The sequence below is a fragment of the Atractosteus spatula genome, chromosome 13 (assembly GCF_055471065.1).
Source record: "Atractosteus spatula isolate fAtrSpa1 chromosome 13, fAtrSpa1.hap1, whole genome shotgun sequence".
NCBI lineage: Eukaryota > Metazoa > Chordata > Actinopteri > Semionotiformes > Lepisosteidae > Atractosteus > Atractosteus spatula.
This window is the reverse complement of record NC_142718.1, coordinates 34,994,730-35,020,318: the sequence shown is the minus strand read 5'-3', so window position 1 is coordinate 35,020,318 and position 25,589 is coordinate 34,994,730. Positions and strand designations below refer to the sequence as shown.

Genomic DNA, 25,589 nt, shown 5'->3' with positions numbered 1-25,589 from the left:
ACAACTCACTCAGTTGTTCCAAAGGTTTTTGCATGTAGTTAACTATGCTGCACATTGCAAAATATGCTGGTGATTATTATTTTGAATGTTACATTACCAAACAATGGTGCAGCACTGTTGAAGTGCCAATAGCACAGATATTGCATTGACAGCAGTTGTTTCTTTTAAAGGAAGCACACAGCACACAATACAAAGGTGAAACCATCAAAGGCAGTGGCCAGTGCACGAAATAAGTAAAAAAACTCTATTACATTTTTGAAGATATTAATGTAAATCTAATTTAATAAACATTTCCAAAGAATATGTATGTAATCTTTCCAGACAGGAAGGGCTGAAGAACACAACATTTGTTTACAAAAGAAAACAGATTGTATAACTTGGGAATGGAATTTATAAAGAGCAATATCTTCCTCACTGAAATGTTTTCAAAATTCTTTTTGAAGCTTATTCTAATGGGGGTACAAGATGGATCAAACTATTTAAGCAGTTAGTCAACAACTCGTGCATGTTCCAGTGATTTTTTATCCAGTACAGGGTCATGGGGGAGCCGGAGCCTATCCCAACAAATAATGGGCGCAAGGCCAGATACACTCAAAGTGGCATATCCTTAGAATGGGACAGAATACACCAAGGATGGGACATCAGTCCATTGCCTGGAAGACAGAAACAATAACAACACACACTCACCCCTGGACCAATTTTCTCAGAAGCCAATTAACCTATCAGTAAGTCTTTGGACTGTGGGAGGAGACCTGAGGAAACCTACGTGCAATGGGGAAATTATACAAACTCAATGCAGATAGTACCCCAGGAACTGAACCCAGGGTCCCACTGCAAGGCAACAATGCTCAACCCTGGGCCACCATGCTGCCTTAAAACTACATCAAGGTATTTAAAGGGGAACGGCAGTCCCAATTTCTCAGATTGGTTATGATGTCTCTGTGACAAAATACATTAATTGACAGCATCTCACAATTTTACAAATTTGGAATTTAGCACAAAAACATGAACTTTGTGAAAGGACTCTATGGTCGCCATGTTGTTACAAACTACTGGTCTCGCCACAGGCGAGAGCGAGAGTTTGCAAGAATCGAGGCTATCATGACTAATGCAATGCAATGTACGAAGCGAATAAGTATAAGCAGTGCAGCAGACATTTCAGTGTTAACAAGTATGTTGCATTTGTTGGCAAAACCGTCTTGATGTCAAAAGCAATATTTCTATTGGATTAAAAGGGATGTTTTCAAAGACTACCTTGTTTACAGTGTAATAGGGCCGCTTCACCTCACCAAAATTTTGTTTGCCTCTTTCTGAATCATAGAATACGGAGCTGCGCATACCTGAAAATGTAGTCTATTTTGTGATATAAATTGGAGGTTTTCACATTACTGTGTACATTTTACTTTCATTGTGGTTTGAAATGCACTCATCAATGAAGTTTTTTCTATTTTTTTTCCAAAATATTAAATTAGTTTTCTTTTAATTACATTTTCAAGCCAGTTAAAGAGATCTGGACCGTATTCTGGATAAGACAAAAACCCAAGATCGAAGATATTAGCTAAGCTAAGGCCAGTTTCCATAATATGAGTTTAAAACACAAAATATCTATTTAACCTAAGAGTCAACTGCGTTTTTCAACAACACACTTATCTTTTACTACCAGACATTATGTAGACTACTGCAGTTGACGTACTGCATTACCAGACAAGCTAATTGCATTCTATAACAACTCAAAGGGTGAACTTGAACATTATATTTTAAATGGTTATTCCACACTGCCATAGGTCAGGACTCGCCAGTGTAAAACATCAGTGGAAGCTAACAATCTGATGATCCAAGGTGAAATACATTTGATTTCTGTTTTCTTTATCCCTGTTTCTTTGCCCTTCCTGTACTAGAACATTCATACAACAAGGCTTTGTGTACAGCATCAAGAATAGGATTGCATTTTCTTTTCCAGAGTGTTAATGATTTGTTCTGCTTTTGTGCAGTACACAAGGGTTAGGGGGCCAGTGTAGTAGAAATTAATAAATCTGTTTGCAGATACAGTCTGACATTTACAATTAATATTGAACCAAGCAGTGCTACCTTCCGGAAATGAACACTTTATAACCACCATTTAAAAGTGCTGGATAAGCAGATTTCATGAAGTTACAAGAAAGAACGTGAGCTCATGGATGACTAGGTAGCAGTTCAGAAGCAGATGTGCCCACAATAGCCAGCTGTTTTTGTGAAGTTTCTTGTCATAGTTGGAAAGTGTGTTCAACTGAGATCAGACCTAGATTGGGAAAATGTCATGTTTCCAAATGAGTAAAAAATAGAAGAGGAATGAAATAACTTGAACACTGTATGAATTGGTTATATTGCTCTGTGTAGAGGACCCCTAGAAAATCTCTGCTGTTATACGGGCCTGCCAATAAATTAAATTGGAGGACATCAGCTTCCAGCAGACATCAAGTAATCAAAAACCACATAATAAATTGGGCAAATAAGTGCACCTCAGATGCACATGATTTAAATATAGAATCATTTTAACATTTTAAAGTTTTAAAGCGATACCAACCTTAAACAGAAAAAAAGCTACGGAAATGCCATGCATCCTTTTTACTATCGTACATTTTACATTTATTTCAAATAAAAGCTTTCAAGTGGTTGTGCGACACAACAGTTCACACTGCTTGAAAGAAATCTAAGGCTGTCTCTATATGACCACCACTATAGAATACTTACCAGTGTGTCCATGTCATACTGGAGTGCTGACCTCATTCTCTCTGTCTTGGCCAGCTCACACTCTGTGAGAATGGGTTCAATCTTGGTTGGGGTATAGTGGCCACTCTTCAGCTAATAAAAGCAAAATAACATAGCATTAACAAAGCATCAAACACAGCAGAAGCAATAGATAATAGATGCAACAATACCTAGATAGTGATATTATTACTATTAGTAGTATTTCTTATTTCAGATTGCTCCATTCACACAGCAGAACATGAGTTCTGTTTCTTAATTAAATCATTCTAGACTGTTACACATTGCCCTGTTCTGACTCGACAGTGAAATACAAGGCTTTCAAATTAGCACAAAAAGCAATTAGATTCCTTTCTCTTTGAATCTTATTGCACCGATACAAGTGCTAAAATCTTTTCTCACATTCTCCTCTGTGGCTGAATGTGATTCTCCGATTGGTATTTTCATGGGTGGACTTTTGAAAAGTTTTACATCTTGGAAGAAAAACTGCAGAATGAATAGACACTTTGATTTTTTTAAACAGCAGACCTCTTAATATAATATAATGCTACAGGAGAACCAGAAAAGAAAATGTCTTTGCAGGTCTCCTCAGAGGATAATTTCAATTAATCTTTCTGAAATCATAATTATTCAGTCTCTTCACTGTGGTAGTGTTGTACTGTACATCTCAGAGCCTCCTTGCACCTTGCAGAACTGGGCTGTTTTGTTTTAACATCCACTGCAGGAGGCCTGCTGACAGCAGGAACATAAATCATTATATCTACAACAGAAAATTTGTTTTTCAGAATCATAAACTTTCACCATCCAAAATATTTCCTGATCATGCACCAGATCGGATTTTGTAATTGTTTACCCAGTGAGAAAGAGCCCATTGGTATCTTTCACCTAGACTGTACAATTTGTAAATGACCTACAATTCCTTAAGGTCAAATACCAGGACATAATGAACCTAGGGACCTGCCATTATAGCTTTAGTGTTTTCTTATCAACCTCGTTAGCCATGTTTTTCTTCTGACATTTATCTAACAGTCTGCCTATCCACAAGACTGTCAAGGGATCTTTGTATAGGGATTCTAGTCCAGTAATTACTGTGTCACTCTGCGGCCCTGCACTCTGCTATCACAGCCTCAGCCCTGGTCACACTGAAAACAATGGCTTAGTGCAAGGCAAGTGAAAAGCCAGGATTTTGGATTCCAGAAAAATGTATGATCCACACAGTGATGTATTAACCTGACATAATACATTTACTGTATTAAAAGATGAATAATGGTCTGCCTTTATACGTGCATCACAATTATGAAACTGATTAATGTGATAAATCAGTAGCTCCACATAAGGTATAGACCTGAAATATTTACCTGAAATATATTTTACCAGGGTGTATGGTAAAAAAAATTTTATGACAGAGCAAAACATTGCTCGACCAGCAATTTATTTTATAATGTACACAAGCATATTATTTTCTCTGTATCCTAAAAGAAAAGTGATATCGAGGCAAAGAGCAGGTTTCACCTGTCAAAATTCATGTTTTAGCAGCAAGTGGAAAAAAATGAGTGTTTTGCAAGGGTAAATGTATATGTACTGTTCCTGTGTTATTGCATGTTTAATGCTTTGAGGTAAAAAAGAGGTTTTTTTTCAAAATAATTAAAATACCCTTATTTGCAAAGTCCTTGAGAAACCTCCAATATAAAAGATTGACAGACATTGAAAAGGTAAAGCATTATCATGAAGCATATTTTACAGCCAATTAAGCCTTCAAAGAAAAACTTTGAATATAGTTTAAATAATTATAATTTAAATAATTCTCACTCTTTGAACAGTAACATCTGCCTTTTGTCCTTATCCAGTATGTGAACACTCTCTGCTTCAGATGAATATATTATTAAAACAGTCTCCTGAGGTTATTGTTTAGTAAATGAATTAACAGGCATATGACATAGACCAGGCCAAATAAATGATAGTTTATCTTAATTTTCACATTATAGTATAAACACTGTCACATTAAATTAGGCAGCTCAAAATTTATCTCTACAGTCGCAAATTCGAACTGGAAGCCTGAAAAAGCTGACAAAATTAACTGAAAACAAACATGTATAAGGTTCTGCTGAAACATGAAAGAAACTGGAGATATATTCTGCCAGTAACACAGACTTTTCTGCAGCAGCAAAATGAGTATAAATTACTTAAACTAAACCATTTGTCACAGGTTGATTACTTTGTAGGGACAACAGGAGTGACAATTTGTCACGCTGTATGGGAAAATAACAGTGTGGAGACTCGGATTGGATGGGATGCTCCCTACCCTTAAGCACATCCTGTTCACAGGACCTCCATTAGGGCAGTAAGGCTGTACGAAGCAAGCTTGAACAATTCTTGTACAATTATTTATTGTTTGGAGAGACATATTTTCTGTCAAACATGATTTCATTCTGACATTATTTGCAGCAGGCAATATTTCATTGTTTTCCATTTAAATATTGTACAAGATAAATACCTCTTTAAAATCATACCAAAAGAAGCGGTGGCAGATTACCCATGATGCACTGCGGCAAAGACCACAGTGGTCAAAACAGTTGCCACTCACCTGGGGCACGGAGACTACCCAAGTCCATGTCTCAGAGTCCTCCAAACCAGCTTTCTCTGCGCTGCCTGTTAATTACACACACAACACAGCACCTACAGATGTTAACTACTAATTATACTGGAAGTGCATTTAGAATTGAGAAAAGAAGTCTACAACAAGCTATGCAGCCACGCTGTTGAATCTGATGTTTTTAGAGAAATTACCACACACAAGTTTTGGATCAATTTAATACTGAAAGCCAAATGAGCTTTGATGTGAGCTTCGATGGGCCAACGGCCTCCTCTTATTGGCAAAATTTGTATTCTTCTGAATCTACAGCAGCATTCTACAGTTCATTCAATTTATCATAAACACCCTATGATCTATCTCCTGTGTTCCACACAACTGCACAATGCCTACTCATCCTTTAGCAAGCCAGCATAGGCTGTTCCATACTGTCAGTCTGCACTACATGCAAAAGCAAAAGGCTTGAATTGTGTCAAACAAGCAAATCAAAAAAGCACAAGGGCATATTACTAAAAAACATTTTTGCTCTGAAACCTAAAAAGCTGGGGTTTATTTTTTAATGCATTTCAAATATACAGCAAGGCTTAAGAGCATCCTGAAAACAATTTCATGGGCAATGAGTTTTAAGAAATTGAAAGTAATTATTCTAAACAAAAGGCTCATATCGCAGAGCTGTGGACAAACTTTTTAACTCCCTGAAACTTTCTAAACAATATTTTATTTTGATGAAAGGATCTAGTGTTTTTTTTTTTTCACTCCCAGTTCCTCTAGTGGCCTTCATTACAGGGCCTACAGTATGAAATTCTACATCTCAGCCCAGATTCCCACCAACACACACAACACGCCCGACTTCCTGAACCTAATGTCATCTTGCAAGACTGAATCTCTTCTTCTTTCTGCCCCCTATATCCTGCACCCACCTTTTTGCCTGGTTAGTCCCTGGATGGGAGACCTCCTGGAAAAGCTCAGGTTGCTGCTGGAAGAGGTGTTAGGGGGGCCAGTAGGGTCACTCACCCTGCGGTCTGTGTGGGTCCTAAAGCCCCACTATAATGACGGGGACACTATACTGTAAAAAGGCGTCATCCTTTGGATGAGACGTACAAAGGAGGTCCTGTCTCTCTCTGAATTCCAGGGCATTCCCATTCAAGGTTCTGAATCTCTGTGAATGACTCTTTAAAAATCCCAGGGCAGAGTGGGGGTGTTATCCTGGTGTCGTGGCCAAATGCCCCCCTGGGCTCTACCTAGCATGGCCTCCTAATAATCTCCATCTATGATTGGCTTTATCACATTGTTCTCCTCCTCACTCATAGCTGATGTGTGGTGAGCGTGCAGGCTCACACTGGCTGCTGTCACATCATCCAGGTAGGTGCTACACACTGGTGTTGGTGGAAGGGAGTCACTATTACCTGTAAAGCGCTTTGTGTGGAGTGTCTAGAAAAGAGCTTTATAGGTATAAGTGTTATTTATTATCTATTTTTACCCATAAATTCAACTTTATACTTGGAAGTGTCTTTTCATTTCTCCAATTGTTTCAGGGAAAGCACTCTAAGGTAAAAGGCTTCTTGGCATATAAAATTAGGTTCCAGCATCATCGAAGGAAGAAGCATCTACATAATGTTACAAACAAGCTGTATCTCCTCCTGCTGTAAACTCCAACCCAATGAGCAACTCTCATCTCTGGAACAGAAAATTAGAGCTGACAGGAGTGCCATATTTCCACTGAGGTGAGGTACTGTATGTAATGCAACACACTAATCATGTACAGTACATCTAACCTTAAAGAAACCTTATTTGGCAAGGGCATTAATGATCTATTAACTCTCATAAAGGGGTTATTATTTGGTTATTATTATTATTCTGCAATTTGTATAATCATGAATCTCACTGTTGTTAAAATTAAATAGCTTGGTTTATTTGCTGAAGTTATGATATAAATGCAATCACTGTATTTCTAAATGCTGTAAAAAAACATTTTTCAACCCAATATTAACTTTTCAGCTGATGACAAAGCTTCTTTAGAAAAAGCAGACAGCAGATAAACTGACTAAAAGATTAAACTGACAGACACAATTCTGAAGAAAAGGCAGTGTTCAGACCATGTGTCTCTGTCAAGAAAGATGTGAAAATAACCGACTCCACATTTGGTATCAGTAGAGATTTTGCCGTAAGAGCGTGTACTGTATGAAATATTCAAAAACATGCAGAGCTTTTCAATTCACTATTTCATGGGTGCATAATGTAGCACAGACTGCTGGTCTTCTAGCAGAACCTAAAATGTGCTTAAAAAGGTGAAGTTCATTAAGGAATCTGGTTGCAAATTGATCCAATGATGTCATCCAGCTGTTTCCTAAAAAAAAGCCATAGTATCAGCTTCAGAAATGGCTGATATTTATAGCCTTCTGAGAATTCCTTTAAATAAAATCTGAGAAATATAAATCTACAGTATAATAACATTTTGCTCTCTGGAAATTCAATGTAAGCTTCTGGAATGATATACTGTAGAGGCCCCCAAAGGTGTCCTTCTTCCCTGTTGTATAAAAAGAGAAGACACAGCACTTTGTCAGTAATACCATGCATCATATTGGGTAAGGTCAGGGAGCTCTCTGAAGACTGCAAACAAATGTTCATTGACCTCCACAAATATGGACTGGAAAAAAGCTAAATCTACCAAAAATAATAATAATTCCTTACATTTATATAGTGCTTTTTCTGGGAACTCCACCCAAAGCGCTTATTATGTAATTTTAGGCCATTTGTATAGTGGTAATTATACCCAGAAGAAAAGTGTACCTGTTCACCAGGCCCAAATGGTTTGGGAGGCAACCTTAAATTGGAAGGCAACTACAGGAGATACTGCATCCTACAGTAACTAGCATCTCTGGGATACAAAGTGTCAGAAACTACCCTTCAGCATTGCCTACAGTACATGAGTGTGGGAGTCATGGCTGAGCTGCAAAGTAGACGTATACAAGGATGAAATTCCATTTTTCCAGACTATACCTGAATAACTGAACCCAAGTCTTTTGATTAGACAAAATGAAATTTTAGCTTTTTTGGACAAGCGGGGGTCAATTATGTTTTGTGTTTGTCAGGGATATACAGTATATTGGAGCCCGCAAACCGGGACATTTTTGCCCAATACCTTTTGCCCTCTGCAAAGAAGCTTCACTGAAAATGTACTTACCAGCATACAAAGGATCCAATGGAATGGATAAGGAATGGTTAAAATAAAAATAAAAAAAACGTTCCTCAACGAAAGGCCTAGAGCCATTCTGCATTGAAGAACAGTCAAAAATCCCACCTCAGATGCACTAGAACAGGACTATACAGAAAGTACAGTACAGGAAGTGTCTTGTTAATATAATCCCTGCCAGAGGAGAATTTCCAAATACTAACGACAGGAGTGTGAATAAACATGACAGTTGTGTTTTCTATACTTCTTTAGGACAAATATCTTTTCTGACAGTGCAATGCTAGCAATATTGCATTTTTTATTTTTAAGTAAGATCTATTATGTAATCTGTAAATATTTCTATTATATGATGGTTTTGATCCCATCAGGAGTAATAACTGTGAAGTTTAGAGTAAGTCTCTCTATATACTGTATATATTAGCAATATACTGGACAGAAACATAATTCTATTCCTGCATTCTGTCTCTTGATAGACATGTACTATTAAACAACCATAAAATGGTGACAAGATTAGAGCATAAAAACAACTGCAATTAAACATTTTCCACTCATTTTTCCATTTAATGCACTCGAGTTTAATTTCACCAACAGGGACCAGCAGGGGGAGCTCTGTGCAATTTCTTTTTATTTTTTCTCCCCTGATTTTATTCAACTCTGCACAGAAATCACATTCTAATTAAAAAGGACTGCAAATATAACCAGAGGTGACTCCATTAAAACAGTCTAGGTCAAACATGTGCAAGTGAGTTACCAGATAGCTGGTGAAAGATGTTTCCTGTTTCACTATTTATGCATGTATTTAATTAATTCACACATTCATAGATCTTTAATGGTATTCAACTTTTAAGCATTAAGCTCATATTAAGACTCTGGAGGGTTGATATAAATAGTTAAGATAATCCTCAATGAAATGTGTTATTCATGCTGGAATATTAGGCTGAGAATGAAAGTCAACTGAAAAAGGTACAGTGGCTTGAGATCTTTTTACAAGGAGAAGAGAGTCAATTACTACTTTAGAGTCACAATAAAGAATATTTATCTCTCTGGCTTTCATCCAGAATAAGCAACTGCTTATATGTCGAGGTTTTGTGACATGTAAGGATTGCAGGGGTTTGGGGTTTAAAATAAAGAATAAAGAAAGGTGATTCCTTGACATCGACTGGGTTTTGGGATTCCTGTACACTGCTGAAGCCATGTGGAGATAAAAGCCACCCTCACTTCTACCTCTCCAACAGACACGGGGGTAGATGAGCTGTTCCACTGTATCTCAACAGTGACACATTCACAATATCAGGGACATCCTTCCTTTATCAGAGCCCTCTAAAACCAAAGGTGGCAATTCCTCACAGAATACAGTACTTCCATTCTGAACAGGTGACGGGCATTTTACATGCTGCATTTACAGTACCACATTCGACAGTTTCACCTTTCAACGGGACCCTCGAAGGGTTCTGAAAGAAAAAGAAAAACCAAAAGAGTGCAAATTAGGATTTTTATTTAAACACTCCTGCTTCAGAAAGGGCTCAGGCCACAGATTAAATGAAAAAAAAATGAAATAACAGGAATGGCTGACACTTGTTCATTCTTATTAATGAAAAAGGATTATCTTCATGCCATTTAAATTTTCACTACCTCCTTTATCAGGTAAAGAAGGGATACATTAATTTCTTCTCCCCTGTTCTTTCTATAGTAGGATATTTTTTGTAGGAAAAGCCATTACGCCTATCTTAACAAAGTGAGCTGGGATACAATGGTGCCCTTGGAAAGGTTATTGGTGATTAGGAAGGGTAGGAAATCGTGAAGTATGATCCCAATGGACAAGCTTTCAGTCCAGGCCTTTTATTGAGAGGACTGATACTGACGCCATTATGGATTTGTAATAAATAGTCTTCCAGTTCTGATAGTCCCATTTACACATGAATCTCTCATCAAAATTCTAAAGTTCCTGTCTAATTAATTGACTTTTTCAAATGAGATGTTCGGCGGTCACAGAAAAAAAGAATGTTTTTGTTCCTTTAAGAATTAGGACAGAAATTTCCCAAGGCAACCCCATAACTGTGCTTCATTTAAGTAACTTTAAGACCATAATAAAATTTGAAAACAAGAGTAAATCCTTTGGCAAATGTTGCTCCTTTCGTAGGTTAGTAGCCAAGCATATCAATAATGTTGATTAGCTGTTTCTTGAAGGAACCCAGAGGTCAGGTATCTACTGTACCACTTGACTGAGAGGTCTGTTCCAGACCCATTCAACTCTGTGTGTAAACATGTGCTTCCTTTTCTCCATTCTAAATTCTCTTCTGTTCCTTAGTCTTTGTTTCACTACCGAGAATGAAATAGTCCCTTAGTCCCAATTTATAAACCTTAGAATTATAAATTGGGATTTGAATCTCTCATTTGTTCTATACTGAAGTACAGTCCCATGAGAAGAGGAATTATTCCTGTTTCTTGTCCTTGAACTCTTTCTAAAGCTACAGCATAATACCCTTTCTGTAGTATGGTGACAAAAACTGAATACAATATTCTAGATGAAGTTATTATACATATTATAAATGTCTCAGGAAGCATGGTGATATAATGGTTAACATTGCTGCCACGCAGTGTTGGAGCCCAGGGTTCAATTTCAGACCTGGGGTGCTGTCTGCGTGGAGTCTGTATGTTCTCCCCATGTTCACATGGGTTTCCTCCCTCAGTCCAGAGAGATACAAATAGGTTAATTAGCTTATGGGAAAACTGTCTGTGGTGTGAGTGTGTGCCCTGCAGTATATCGTCAGCTAGACTCAAAACCTTCTTTGTTAGAAGGGCTTTTATTTAACTGGTTCTGTGTGCCCCTTGGCTTTCCTACTGTACTCCATACCCTCATTTTTCTTTGTTGTTTTTGTTCTGTAAAGCACTTTGAGAACCCACTTTTAAAGGAGCTATATGAAAATAAAGTTTATTATTGCCGTGCCTCGTGCCAGTTGCTTGCTGGGATAGGTTCATGACCCCAAATTAGATAAAGCGCTGAGAAATCGGATGGGTGGATTTAAATGTCTTGAGTGCTCAAGACTAGGAAACGAAGTCTTCTCCCCATGCAAAAAGCAGCTACTGTACAGACAAGGCCGGCCCAGGTACTGTAGGTGGTCCACTATGCTCTTGCTTTAGTAAACCCAAGTTTCCAAAGAGGAAAAGACACACTAAAGACCATTCTCTCTTACAGGGTTAAATGGTGCACAGGCCAGAAGAATAACACAACAATAAATACTAACATGAAAGAGAATGCACAGGTACAGGCTACGTGATTGAGGAATCCAAAGTTAGCTGAACTTGCAGGTGCAAATATGTTAAAAGCAAAGATGTGTTGAAACTATTACAGAATATGCCCTGACATTTACATCAGTGAAACAAGAGGAAGACTGGCTGATTATTTTAGGGAGCATGGCAGAGCTATGAGGATAAAATATCCCTTATTTTACCACATCTGACCATGACAGAAATGATGTCTGTCTGTAACCTTTCCCATGGGATTCTAAGACTCCTGGGCTTTCATTAAAAGCCAAAATTATCCTAGTCTTGGCTCACTCATCACCCCCCCCCCCAGCCCTCAATGGTCCTCTTCTGATTTTCAACTCATCTCCTTAGAACTTTTCTCCCAAATTCCCATCTCTTCAATCCCTTTTTAACCTCCACCCCACCTCTTTACCACACATCTCTGCTCTCCCACTTGCACGCACCTTAAAGAAAGCTTCACACCTGTAATGCAGTGCAAATTTACTCCTTTTTACTTTCCAGCATGGAATTTACCTCAACATGCTCCTTCAGGTTTTAAAGATGCTTATTCAGTTGCTGCAAGTCATTTTGCACCTACTGTAGTTGCTTTAAACCCTTTCAGACTGCATCCTCTCTCTTCCTTCAGAAGCACTGTCCCAGCAGGGTGCACTGAACAATGTTTGAAGGGCTCCGCATGCTGTTATTGTAGAGCGCTAAGGGCAGCGTGTTACTAGGAATTTTCTAGGATCAGTATGATTTCAGCACCACTGGCAAAACCAATTTCTAAATCTCTGTTTTCTCTTTACTGAAAAACCTTTTAGATTACATAAAGTAAGTCATTTAAAGTCTTTACTCCTAATGAAATAATGCCAGTAATGTAGCTCAGTGCACTTGACAGTTCAGATCAGATACCTCCCATTTTGAGTTACTGTTACTGAGTATACCGTGAGTCACAGTAGAATTTTTTATTACTGGTGTCGTTAGGCACACCCCACAAAAGGGTATGCTTGACAAGTCTGATGAACAATTATTGTCTGATGCTTGGTTTACAAGTTAATGCATTTTCATAGAACTACTAGAAAGAAAAAAACAGGCTGGAGGGACAAAGCCTGTTATTTGTTCTCTTTCCCAGACTGAAGGAGAGAAACAGTAAATGCCAGAATGGCATTTCATGAGTTCTACACTATTATCACTAACTGAAACTCTTGCCCCGCAGAGTTCATGAGACCTTAAAACTAATAACTAAATTCAACTTAAGAGTAAATACAGTGCTATATCTGGAACACAGTGCTTCAACATTCACTTTAAAAAGTATAATGGACAATTATCCTTCTATTTCTAATAAAACCTTCTTGCCTGGCATTTCTTTTACCAACTTCCAACAAACCAGTTTATATGATGTGGTAATATTAATATGCAATGGATTATCACAGAAGGACATAAATTAATAGACAAAAAATTCATTAAAACAGTTAAACATGTAATTGTTCACATACTGAGACAGGAAATGGGAAACAAACTAAAGAATTTATCGATTGGCCTGTTAACAACTAATTACCAAGCAATCACTACCAAACAGTTTAGTCCAAATAAATAGTACTAATAATCAACACAAATGTCTATCATAAACAAACTTAATGATGTCTTTTCTGGTATTATTCTGTAAAGAAAACTGAATTGCCTATCCATTACCACAGATAATGTGCACGGGAGAGATAATGGAGTATGAGAAGGATTTACCTGCATGGAGAAGGCCTCTTGAGAACTCTGTGTTTGTGTACAAGTCTGGTTTTGCGCACCCACCTAGCGTGACAGGAACACCCAATTAGGCAGAAACAAACACATTAGCACTCTCATCAGGACTCTCTCTATCTTTCTCTGCAGCACTGCCACAAACGTCACTACTGTCCTTCAGCCGCCCAGTCTCAGAGTCTCCTTACCTCTGGCCTTCCCAGTCTGGTACACTACATTGGATAGTAGAAAGAATGTACTTTTTGTCCAGTACTGTGTGTACACAAACACTGTCCTGCGCCTAAAAAAAATCTTATCGTTCAAGATAAAAGTACTGTTCTTCACAACTTTAATGTGACAGTTATGGAGTCAACATCACTACATTCACCTGGACATACAGTACTGTACTGTTATTTCTAGTCGGTATGGTTCACACAGAAATATACAAAATGAGACAGTAAAGTGTGTGGTGAAAGCAGAACAGCACATTGGCCAGACCTCCTTTTTAGGACGTCACCTAGCAGCAGTAGTTTTGGGGGAAAAGAAAGTTGTTCAGTTCAGAGCTCTTTCATTAACTTGATTAATATCCTAATTACTGGCAGTAAGCACTCCTGTTAGATAAAAAAGGAAGAAAAGCCCAAAGAAAGTTTTGGCTTCTGATGATGATGTATCACAGCTTGCTTGGTAGATGTTCCTGAAGGGGGTGTTTTCTGGACCCCTAAAGCGCGTGAATGAAAAGCAAGATGAGGAACCAAAATAAATCGCTGCTCACAATACTATCACTTAAAAAAAAAGAGTAAACATCAAAGACCTTGAGCAAAAGAAAAAAAAAACAAAAGTAAAAAATAAAGAAATGCTTACCAATGATACTGAACTATTTCTCATTAAAAATAAGCACTGTCACTTATTTGCAATCTTGCCTTTGAACACTTGCAAGGTGTAATACAGTTTGACGAGATTTCTCAAACACAGGTGTAGTAGCACAAGCCAGGGATGACAGCAAACCTGTGGTCTTTAGACCACATCCAGAGCAAAGCTTGAAGATTAACGTGTTATAAGGGAAATGACTGACACTGAACTTTCCTCCGCATTGTTGCAAATAGATAAATCCACGGAACAATATTGTCCCCACACTGGAACCTATAAAATCAGTAACATACTCTTCCTCAAATATCAGAATATCTTTCTGAATATTGGTAATAACAATGGTTATTTTCTATGATTAGAACGTGCTGAGAACATCATGAATCATTTATTATTTACAGAGAGCTAAGTAATTTTATATAAATTGACTTACAGCATTGCCTGTTGATTATTTTATTACTCCTTTGAGTTAAGGAATTAATTTGACCCAGATTCAAGCTCCAAAAAACAGCACATCCCTTTGACTTATTTGTACTTCAGACACCTTATACCTTCTAGCAAGACTGACATTTCTAGGCAATCGGAGTGTAGTACTCATAAAAATATAATTACAAATGAGGATTACGAATTAATAATTGATAAAGATGGAAAGAACACCTTTTTTCAGTATTTATGGTCTATTATGGAATCCTAAGTGACCCGTAACATTTAGGGCCCAGTTTCACAATGCCTGATAAGCACATACTGTACAGTGTGAATTATACTGTTTAAAAGTCAAGGTAAGCTTCACTAGAGAAAAAGAAATCTTGTAAAAAAGCAATCAAATAAGGAAGTATCCAGAGGAAATAAGGGATCCTACCCATATAGGAACATCTCATGAAGTGCTGGTGGGGAAAGTTTCAAGTGCTTGTCAACGTATCTCAACATACTCAACAAACAACATAAAGTGAGTGTTTGCTCTTCAGAATGGGCAAGGACAGTTACAGTACATCACAGACAATAACAAATTATCCTGGAACAGTCTGTGGAATATTGGAGTTTAGAGTGGAAGAGAGAATAGATGAAGGCTGCCTGTTAAACTCTACCAATTACAGAAACTATTAATCATTTTTTTTAAAGAAAAGCTACCAGACCACACTAAAGGTGTCAAATAATTTACTAAGAAAGGGTAAAAATTAAAGAGCTATGCAGAGTCCAAGGCATTAGACTATTCCCTAGCCTGGTTTAACAGACAGTAATTTTGTAGTTTATACAGTATACTGTATTTTAAGAAAAGCTTAAAACACCTTCATAAAATGTGCAGGATATCCTCTTTTTCAATTGTTTGATGAAGTTGTTACCCATACTAATTGCACACCACATTTAAAAATTGGGCCCTGGGAGTCCCATACATTCCAATGAAAGGATCCAGCCATTTAGCATTCACACCTGTTCAGGACCTGGTTTTCTGCTATTGTAGCCGCTCTGTTGCACATGCCTATTTTTGGCTCAGGGATAGTATAAAGAGCACTAGCTACTCAAGTCCCTATACTATACTAATGGAAGCCTCAGACAGAACATTAGATAAATTGAAATTCTATGTAAAGCTTCTTGTACAGCATGAACACTAAGATTGGGAGCCTCCATTTCCCAGGTCTACTGAAAACTGCCAGGACACATAGATTCCTAATTGGATAAATTCATTACTACACGTTTGTAGCACAATTCACGGTCCAGCTGGTATGCTGGGAACAAAGGCATTCTCAGTTGTAGTTCTAAAGTGCTGGTGCTATGCCAGATATACTGTACCAGTTTGCTGTAGCACACCATAGTAAAAGCAAAGTAAAAGAACACTACAGTAAAGCACAGGGAAAGTATGGTAAATTATGACTCCAACTATGGAAACCCATGAAAATGCAAAGTAAATGCATAGCATATGGCAACTACAACCTGATTGTTCATATGAAATTAAATGCTTTAAGGAGATCCAGTCATTCATTCAATGTAGAACTGTCATGTATGCACGAGAAAACCCTATATTGAACACAGGTGCATGAATACCCACAGGAAGCAATATGTTTTATGTGCTTATATATTTTGAATATAAGGCCATATGTTAATAACAGAAAAGAGGCAACTCTTTTTTGTGACTTCTTCCCTTAGGGAATTCATTGTCTTTATTTCAAAGCTTAAGGACTCTGAATGTCAGGATCTTAGAAAATGTTCCATTGAGTTACGACAGCTCAGAGCACCTACTACATTTACTGTCCTATAAGCACTGTGCATGACAAATAAACTGAACAGAACTGTCCTCTGAAAAAGTCCCTGTGCATGCCAGTGACATTGCTAACTTAATTAAACAATTCAAAAAGATTTTGCACCACTCAACAATAACATACTGTTAAGCAAAGCACTGCTGCCACACTGCCTTCCTAAAGGAAATATCACACATGATGTTCAGTGCACTTATTAAGGCCATGTCCCCATTCACAAACCTGCAGACACACTCTACAGCCATCTTCTCGCCACATCATTAGGAGGCTTTACAGAAAGTCAGCAGATTTCATGACCAATTAGCCAGCTAGTCACAAGGAACAAGGAAGCAGTGTGCCATTTCGCAGACTCAGCTTCTGCAGAGAGTTGACCAGGGACACTGTGCACCTGAGCAAAGAGTTGCATTATCGCCCACAGAGGAAAGTGTTTAGCTTGACTGTCCCTCTAATTCGTATTACAAGACTGAAAACGCAGTGTGGCTGCAGTCCCTAGGCATGGAGAGAGGCCCCTCAAGATGCTATAGTTGATATCATTTTTACTACCGCTGTTGTTGCGAACAACATAGAGGAATCCTTAGTTCTAGAAAAGGTAGTGGATGAGTATGTTTATCCATTGGAGTGGGATCAAGTGTTTGCAAATCAATGTACAATGGCAATGACTATTAATGGCAAAAACTAATAGTCATGCCACATGTCTCTTTGTAGTTCTTTTTCACAGAGAAAGGGTAATAGAACTGGAATACAAACATCTAATACATGTTTACCATCAACATTTCAATAGATCTGCTAGCCTCCAGCAGTACAATTGTTTGCTACCTTATGCTCTTCAGGGAAGCACTGCTGAAGAGCATTTATACATACTCCCTATGCAATGCATGAAATAAAGCCACAATCGATCCAAAATTGAAACTGAAAAATGATCAAATAAAGAGTTACAAGTAGTTAAATCATCATACAGTGTAAAATTCAATACTAAAATGAAAAGACAAGACAAAGAAATGCATGTCAATAATTCATCATTTAGATTATTTCTTTTCTGTCTCTTTGATGAATCCATGTGGGTGATGTCTTTGCAGTGAATCACAGGAGCTTCTTTTGTAATTGCACTGTAGAAATTTCAGTCCAAATTATTCCTATATGTTAAAGTAGTTTCTGATGGTACTCTCAGACTAATTCAGTTCTCTGATGAATCTGCTGTGAATATCAACACTTCTTTCACATCAAGAAACAGAACAGTTATCCGAGAAGCACTGCTATACATGAATACACATTTTTTGTGTATTTGGTTGTGACAGTTTCATATACTGTACAACCATCATTATTACTGAAACTATATACAGTATATATGGGGAGCAGAATACTCTTTGACAGTAACATTTGCAACTAAGAAATATAAAAATAAAATAAAAAACAGTACCATGTTATTACCAAAATAAGTATTCTTAAGTCTTTATTTTTTCTGAAGGTCCACAACTTACTTTGGTACAGAGTACTCTGAACACTCTTATCATCTTATGTATGTACTTATCATCTGTTCAGTAAAGAAATAGAATCCTATCCTATCCCATCACAGTGATTAGCTAGAAAGTAGGGAGAGACAACTTATCAAATTTGCCTATCTGCACAGGTCTTGAACAGACAATATCACAATTGATAGCCATGTGCCCTACTAACCAAGCTACACGTGTTCGCACATGTGCATGTTCGTACCATATTTTATAAATGATGAAAAGAAAATAAACATATTATTACACAGAAGGCTCATTTGGTGATTATGCTCCTCAGTTAAGACATATAATTATTAAAAGAGGCAACATTTAGAGGTTACATTACCAAAGACTCCTGCTGCAGCCAGAAAGAGGGCAGCAATGAAGGTTCTGTCAGTTTGCGGCTCTCTGTGGAAATTATCCCATAGTCCCTCTCTTCCTTCAAGAAGCGCTGGTTCAGATGCTGAACCACTCTATGGTCCTCAGGCCCCAGGAGGGAAGAGTCATTATCCAGCTGAAACGAGAAGACTGGGAGATGAATTTTATTTCCATCCAATCAGAAGAGAGACATTCAACACAGTTTGAGGACAGACACTAAAAAAGGCTTCATACACACCGACGGCAACACCATTCAACATCTCTCTTACATATTGACCACACGTCACTGGCTTTTGATATTTCTCTCTCACACATGTGAAGGTCATGCAGGTTACTGACCTCTTAGCAAGTTCAAATTTACAGCAATAATATGACTAGATAAATTATATCTGTTAAGCAACTTAAACCTGTGGTAATTACAGTATAGTACTTCTCAGCATTATTAATTTCAACACACAGTGAAAAGCCTTAGACAGACAACATGTTATTTACCTGCATTGGTTTGGGAAAGCAATGTTGCTGGTGTATTAATGAAACCAATTTTCAGCATACTGTATGCAGGAATTTGCATTATTCTTTCTCACAGACTTTAGATGAACATATGTGCATGGTACACTGTAGATGTTACAGTCTGGAAAAGGTAGGGAAATGAAGTTCTATTCTATATCTAATTGATCTTGTTTGATCTAATTTGATCTTCCTGTATTCTGACAGACTAGATGGAAGCAAACATGCTTTCTTTTCACTTCTTCAGCTCTCTCTAGACTGAAGATACACTGCAGGAGGATCTGTCCTCACCTTGTACGTGTTTCCTTTTATCATCTCCGTCGACCCAGCCCAGCTGTCCCGGATGAGAACATTATCCCGGGGCTCACAACTGCAATACACAGAAACTCAGTGATGCTGACAAGTAGAGGAAGAAAGGAGGAAAAGAGGTGGAACCGTGTTAAGAAGGAAAAGGAGAACAGGGCCGTAAAATATCAATATTTTTACAATATAACCACTTTAAACAGAAAATTAAGTTATAAAAACAGGTTTTCTTCAATTTGATTCCTTAATTTTCTGAATACTGAAGTTATTGCTTAAACAGAGACAAGCAAGAAGTGACTGAGAAGGATATGATCCTACTGTACCAACCTCAGGAAGAACAAGCAGGTGTGGGAGTGGGGGGTAACAGCAAGAATTAGAAGATGGGGAGAATGAGAATGAGAGAGAGAGAATTGGCCAGGTAGGTCTGAGGGTTCAGATGTGGGTTGAGGCCCTGCTGTTGTGACCCTGAGCTCCCCTCAGATTCAAAATGCCAGACTGTCTTAACACGTACAAATGTAAGTTGCTTTAGATAAAAGTGCCAGCCAGATACACTTAGAAACTAAAGAAAGAGATGAAGAACGAGGGCGTGAAGAAGACTGAATGGTGGTAAGCAAACAGAGATGAGCAGCACAAGAACAACGGAAAGGGGAGGTGGATGGGAAAAGTGAAGGAATCGGGACAGGAAAAGCAGGAATGGAAGTTAAAGAGCAAGAACATGTTCAGCAATAAAATGCCAAGAACAAGCCGTGAGAAGCAGGAGAACAGAAAATCACAACCACCAAACAAATAACTAGGAGAGAGAGGGCGAGGCGAAGAAGAAGAGACAACAGAAAAGGAGAAGCAGAAGAAACAGTAAAGAAAGATGCAGCTACAACATACACGATAATAGCAATAGATCCTTTGATCCCAATGTTGAGCTGAACGCCTGGATTTGAGGGTAGCTTTGATACCAGATGTCCACGATCAGAACTGCCAGTGCAGATGGAAAAGCAGTGGGGAACTTTCTACTGAATGTAGGAACACAAATGTCTTCTTTTTTCAATTCCATATCAGCGCACATGTCTTTTTTTATGTAACTGAATTCTGTCAAGTTGTTTGCCTCATTAAAGGTCAACATTTCTCTCTGTTTAAAGAAATAAGCTAACAAACAGCGGAAATCCACAGCTGTGGAAATGTTTTGATGATGGCGGCATTCTAATCAAACCGGAGGGATCAAAGTTCCTTTGTGAAACTCAAGCAAGGGGGTTGCACAGGCCATCAGAACACAAAATAATCAACTTTAAAATGAAAAAAGGGGATAAATAAAAGCCTTTCACAGAATAATAAAGAGAGCCTTTCATGAAATCCTTTTCTGAAACAAAATACCTACAAAAAGACTTCCCTTCAGATTTAAACCAAAACCCCTTCTGTGTATCTTAACACCTTGTAATGCAGTAAGAGTGAAGGGGGACTGCACACTGCGCACCAAACTCTGCTGTACACTCATCAGGCATTCAGGTGTAGTGCACCTTTCTGTGGAATTCAAGAGCTGCCAACAATGAAAACTCCACAAATCTTACAGACCCCATTTCTGAACACAGTTCACAGAAAATCTGAAATATTGCAATATGTAATTTTGCAATATTGCATAGCGCAATGTATATAAATGTATATGCACAGACATATTGTCCCAGTGGGTTCATTTGTAGTAGTTATGCACGTAGGACAAAATCTATCAATTTTTTGAGAGGGCAGATCCTGTGAGATAAATATACTTGGCTTGGAAGGATGCACCACTGAAATCAGCAGCAAGCAGCAATGTGTCGACTAAATTCATATAACTAATAACTACAATCTCAGATGAATTAAGAGCAAGTTGCAAATTTAATGAAAGAGAACACACACAAGTTCCACCTGAAACTGAAACTGATTTACTTCACCTATTCAGATGCATTAATTAGCTTTTTAAAATGGAAAAACTCCAGCATCACAGAATTATATGTGTTTGGATTTTCAGAGATTAGCATGAGGTTTCAAAAACAGTAAATGACCTCACTGTGAACTAGAAAACCAAAATAACCGGATATTGTAGTATTTGATGCAGAAAAGTATTTATACTCTTTTATAAGTAAGACATAAATATAGCAGCGAGGTTCTAATATATCCTATTTTACTCTAAATACACAGACATGAGACAGACCTCAAGTGAATGAGAACGTTGTAGACTCTAAATTGTATTAAAAAATAAAATCCAATGCTGTTCATATAACTTAAATATACATGAAAAAAAGTTTTAAAAAGTAAAATAATCTGAGTGAAGTAAAAAGCTGAAACAAAATGCTTTACCATGGCCAAACAAACATCTTAGCAGATTGTGTGTGATTGTGCAGTATGTGGGCAGATCTGAGACAATTTACACTTCACTCAAACACTCCAGAGAAGTCCCAGGAAGTGGAAATGAATTTATGACAATAAAGCAGAAATTGTGAAGTGGCATTCATACACTGCACCCTGTAGTTAAGATTAAATCATACTAAGAAGTGAGACTGATATCAGAAGCTAATTGCTTCAGTATGAAAGACATTGGTCATGGTAATAGGTAAATAAAGCTAAATTACCATCAAACTGTACTTATTGTGTAATCGACAAATGAATGACATTATGCTTCAAGCTCGAAAGTTAATTCAATTAGGTCTTTTTATTGCAACATCAAAAGAGACAAAGCTGCGGAATTAATTCAGTGAATCATTAATTCACAGCAGCGATTTTCTCTGTGCTTCTGTAAATTATTTTTATTCTGGTTTTTGTGGTTATTTATGTGTTTAATTATAATTAGTTTGCAAAAATGAACACCCACTGGTGCCATGCTTTGCTTAGAACATCTCACCAGCCATTTCTCTCTCAGTCTCCTCTGTACCTCTCAAGTCTGCAAGTTCTTCCTGGATCCCACAGTCCATGTTTTCACTCACGGTAAATTAGTTAACAAATAGATAAGCAAGCAATTAACAAGTTTGTGGTGCTAGAAGCCTGGAATCTTTAATGGTCTAGTTTTGGAGGACCCTTTCACTAGGTTGTGATCACTCCTGTGCCTAAAACAAAGACACTGGGAAAATGGTAAGAGTTCCTTCTGTGCCCCTTACACTGTTGGCTGCACTCCTTTTCTGTGCTGTTGGAAACACTTTACTATGTTCTGACCTGGCCCAGTATCATAGTAGGTACATGACCAGGGAGGAGCAAGTCAACATGGGAACAACCAAATTGTTTATGAATTTGACCTTTAAGATGTTAAGAAGCCAAGCAAAAACCCAGCTTAAAGTGAAGTAAAAACTTTTTGCTACAGTGCACAAGACCACCACTGCTCTCTTGCAAAGCAGAGAGTAGTATTCATTACTCTTAGATGATGCTTTTATCCAAATGTTTTTTTCACTGAAGCACAGTACCTTGCTCAAAGACACTATTGCTGTGCTTACAGTAACTAGTCATCAACCACTACTCCACACTGTCGTGAATTTCAGTTTGCTTTGTTTGTGGTTCAGAATATTAGCTTTAGAAAATGCTGTTGAGGACAATGTGGAGTTACGGCTGTTCAGAACATACTGTACAAAGAGAAGAAGAGGTAATTCGGGTCATCTAGCCCATTTGGAAGTTAATAGCTAATTGACCCAAGGCTTTCAGCCATTTCATGAAAGAAGACAGTCATATAGAAGCCTGAACATGTATTAACAGGTGGCTAGTTTGGATTCAGGGTCAATAGAATATTTTTATGTATGAAATCTAACCACAATGTTGCAGTTACTCAGATACAAAGCTATCAACACAAAATCAAAAGACAAACGTTCTTTTTTCCACCACATTTCTACTGCGATGGGACAGTTATTTTTCTGAACAGTGTTACTATGGGTATCTTTAGACAGGGTCCACAACGCAATCCCATACACCTGGGCAAAAGAGCAAAGACTGACTGTGGCAATACATTTGTTTATTGACTTGGTATAGCCATCATTAACCCAATAGGTTACACTGGCAGTGGAAATGAGGCATTAAACAGAGGTCTTCTCAAGACTGGCACAACCCTGATAGACTGTGACCAGTACTGTGCAGAATTATCAGAAAGCCTTCCTTATTCACATGCATCAATGATATAGCCTTGGACTGTTGCATACTTGGTAATAAGAAACAAGCATTTTGAAGATGATGTGACTCATCCTGAGAGCTTGTTTACAGATCTTAGAAGAATACTAGGTGTTGAGAGATAAGGCAACACAAAGTCTGAAGGACACAGAGAAGTGGCAGAATAAGTTTTGAGATAGTGCTTTGCAGGCTCACCTGTAAAACATCAATACAACTGTAAGCTACTGCATCCATTCTGTTTCTGTTTTTTGTAGGTACAGTGTGCCTTCTATACTTACATTATTTTAAAAAAATGAAAACCAAAACAAATTTCTCGGATATATATCTTGGCTTTGTCACAAAGTGCCATTTTGTCAAGGCGTTGCTTCTCACAATCAGAAGATAGCACTGCTTCTGTGACCCAGCCCCACCTGCCTGTTGAAGTGGGAACATCTGATATCACAACCCCTTGAACAGTTCGGGTGAAGAGATCACAGAATGTTCGTTCACACAGTGATGTCAGAAATATTACATAGAAATGAATAAAACATGTGGCTGTTTGTACAACAACACAGGGAAAACTCTCTGGATCCAACCAGTCACGGACTTCAGCAGACAATAAGGCAAAGCACCACGAGAGAGTCCGTTAACAGAGCATGACATCATCAGAACACTGGGATAACAAAAACAACCATTCTGCCAAAAACCTGAAGCTTCAATACATCTCCATTCAAGTGAATATTCTCTTGAGAAATGAAGTTTCATCAAAGGAAAGCAATCAAAACCCAAATATATTTTTAGACTTATTTCCTCTTTGAATTGCACTGAATAGTTCTGAGCATGTGTGTATCCATACTTAAAATGTCATTAAAAATATCTGGTCATAATGAGAAAGCCACGTATTTGTTTATTTCACCAGCTTTGATTTTCAAATTTAAGTTGGAAGCTTTTTATTTATTAATATAGCAAAAAAAGGATATTTTTTAAATGACATTTCAATCTACCAAATTATTTTAATGTATTTCTGCCTCTGCAGAATAACCCTTTTATCTTATAATGTACAGGAAGGGCATTAGCAATGTTCTATTATGAGATACTAACAGGTTTTCAAAAAAACAGCAGCTGTACACATGATTTGTTAGCTCTTTTTGCTGATGTTTCTGATGGTTCTATTATGACAACAAGAACGCAAAGGTTCAAGAGGAACAAAATGGTATTACCACCTTCTGGTATTCTGAAAGAGCTCTAAGAAAGTACACTTTGCCAATGTCCTTGAGAACGTGGAATGCTTGAATCAAGTCCCCTCATAGACTTCTCTGTTGAAGACTAAAAACATCTGTTCTTTTAAGCTGTCACAGAAGGGAAATCTTTTAATGCTTGGACCAAGTTTGTATAAAGTATTTAAATTCGCTCGTAAATGACCTCACTAGTGTAATGTAAAAATTTAACATAACATCCATTGACAGATTTAAATTCTGCACTTTTGACTATACTGTATAGCGTAACATTTTGTTTGTCTATTTATTCCTTCCTGCCTCTGCACAGAACCTTGTTCCTGAACAAGTCCCACTCCAGTTAGTCTTACAAATCCCCAAAAATCACTTCTTTTTTAAAGATTAAGAATGCTTGTAAGCTATTGATCAATTAAGTATGAAATTATATAACTTATTAAGCGGGTTCTGATCTCCGAGAGCTGCAGGTTATTGTAATTTCTTTTCCATATGATCTTAATGTAGTAAATTAGCCCCATGGGGACTTCAGTTGTGTATTCATAAACTGTAGATTTATATTTTTTGGACATATTTACCATCATAACAGAGATTTTGGACAATATCATTTTTGCAAGACATGGTCTTGTTGTTAAAAACAAAATCTACCTTACTCTGAACTGTGGAGCCTCAAGACACAGAGGCACAAGTGAAAATGTTTTCAGTGACCTTACCAGGGAAACACCATGTAACAAGCCAACAATCCCATCTGACTTTGCCCATTGGGGGAGGTGACAACTACAGTAGGTTCTTAATCATAAAATCAGTCAAAGTAACAATCAATTCCACGCAAGTTATGCAAAGCAACTAGAATCACAGTGCAGACTATGGATATTTAGACCACTGCAGAGAAAGCATGGCAAACCACAGCTTAATTATGCTGAAAATGGTTATAAACACTAGCTGAAGGTAGGGAAACTTTATATCTCTGTATTC

General features: G+C 37.7%; 1 protein-coding gene across 1 annotated transcript in view; it reads right to left on the bottom strand.

The window, feature by feature from the left end:
* LOC148822270 (uncharacterized) overlaps positions 1 to 25,589 on the bottom strand; it is a 76,433-nt gene that overhangs the window by 9,874 nt on the left and 40,970 nt on the right. Inside the window, exons 7-12 of the mRNA XM_088929998.1 lie at positions 19,285 to 19,363; positions 18,455 to 18,622; positions 13,515 to 13,577; positions 9,955 to 9,979; positions 5,330 to 5,394; positions 2,731 to 2,841 (exon numbers count right to left, since the gene is read on the bottom strand). Coding sequence (XP_088786124.1) covers positions 2,731 to 2,841; positions 5,330 to 5,394; positions 9,955 to 9,979; positions 13,515 to 13,577; positions 18,455 to 18,622; positions 19,285 to 19,363 — 511 coding nt within the window. The remainder of the gene's footprint in view (positions 1 to 2,730; positions 2,842 to 5,329; positions 5,395 to 9,954; positions 9,980 to 13,514; positions 13,578 to 18,454; positions 18,623 to 19,284; positions 19,364 to 25,589) is intronic.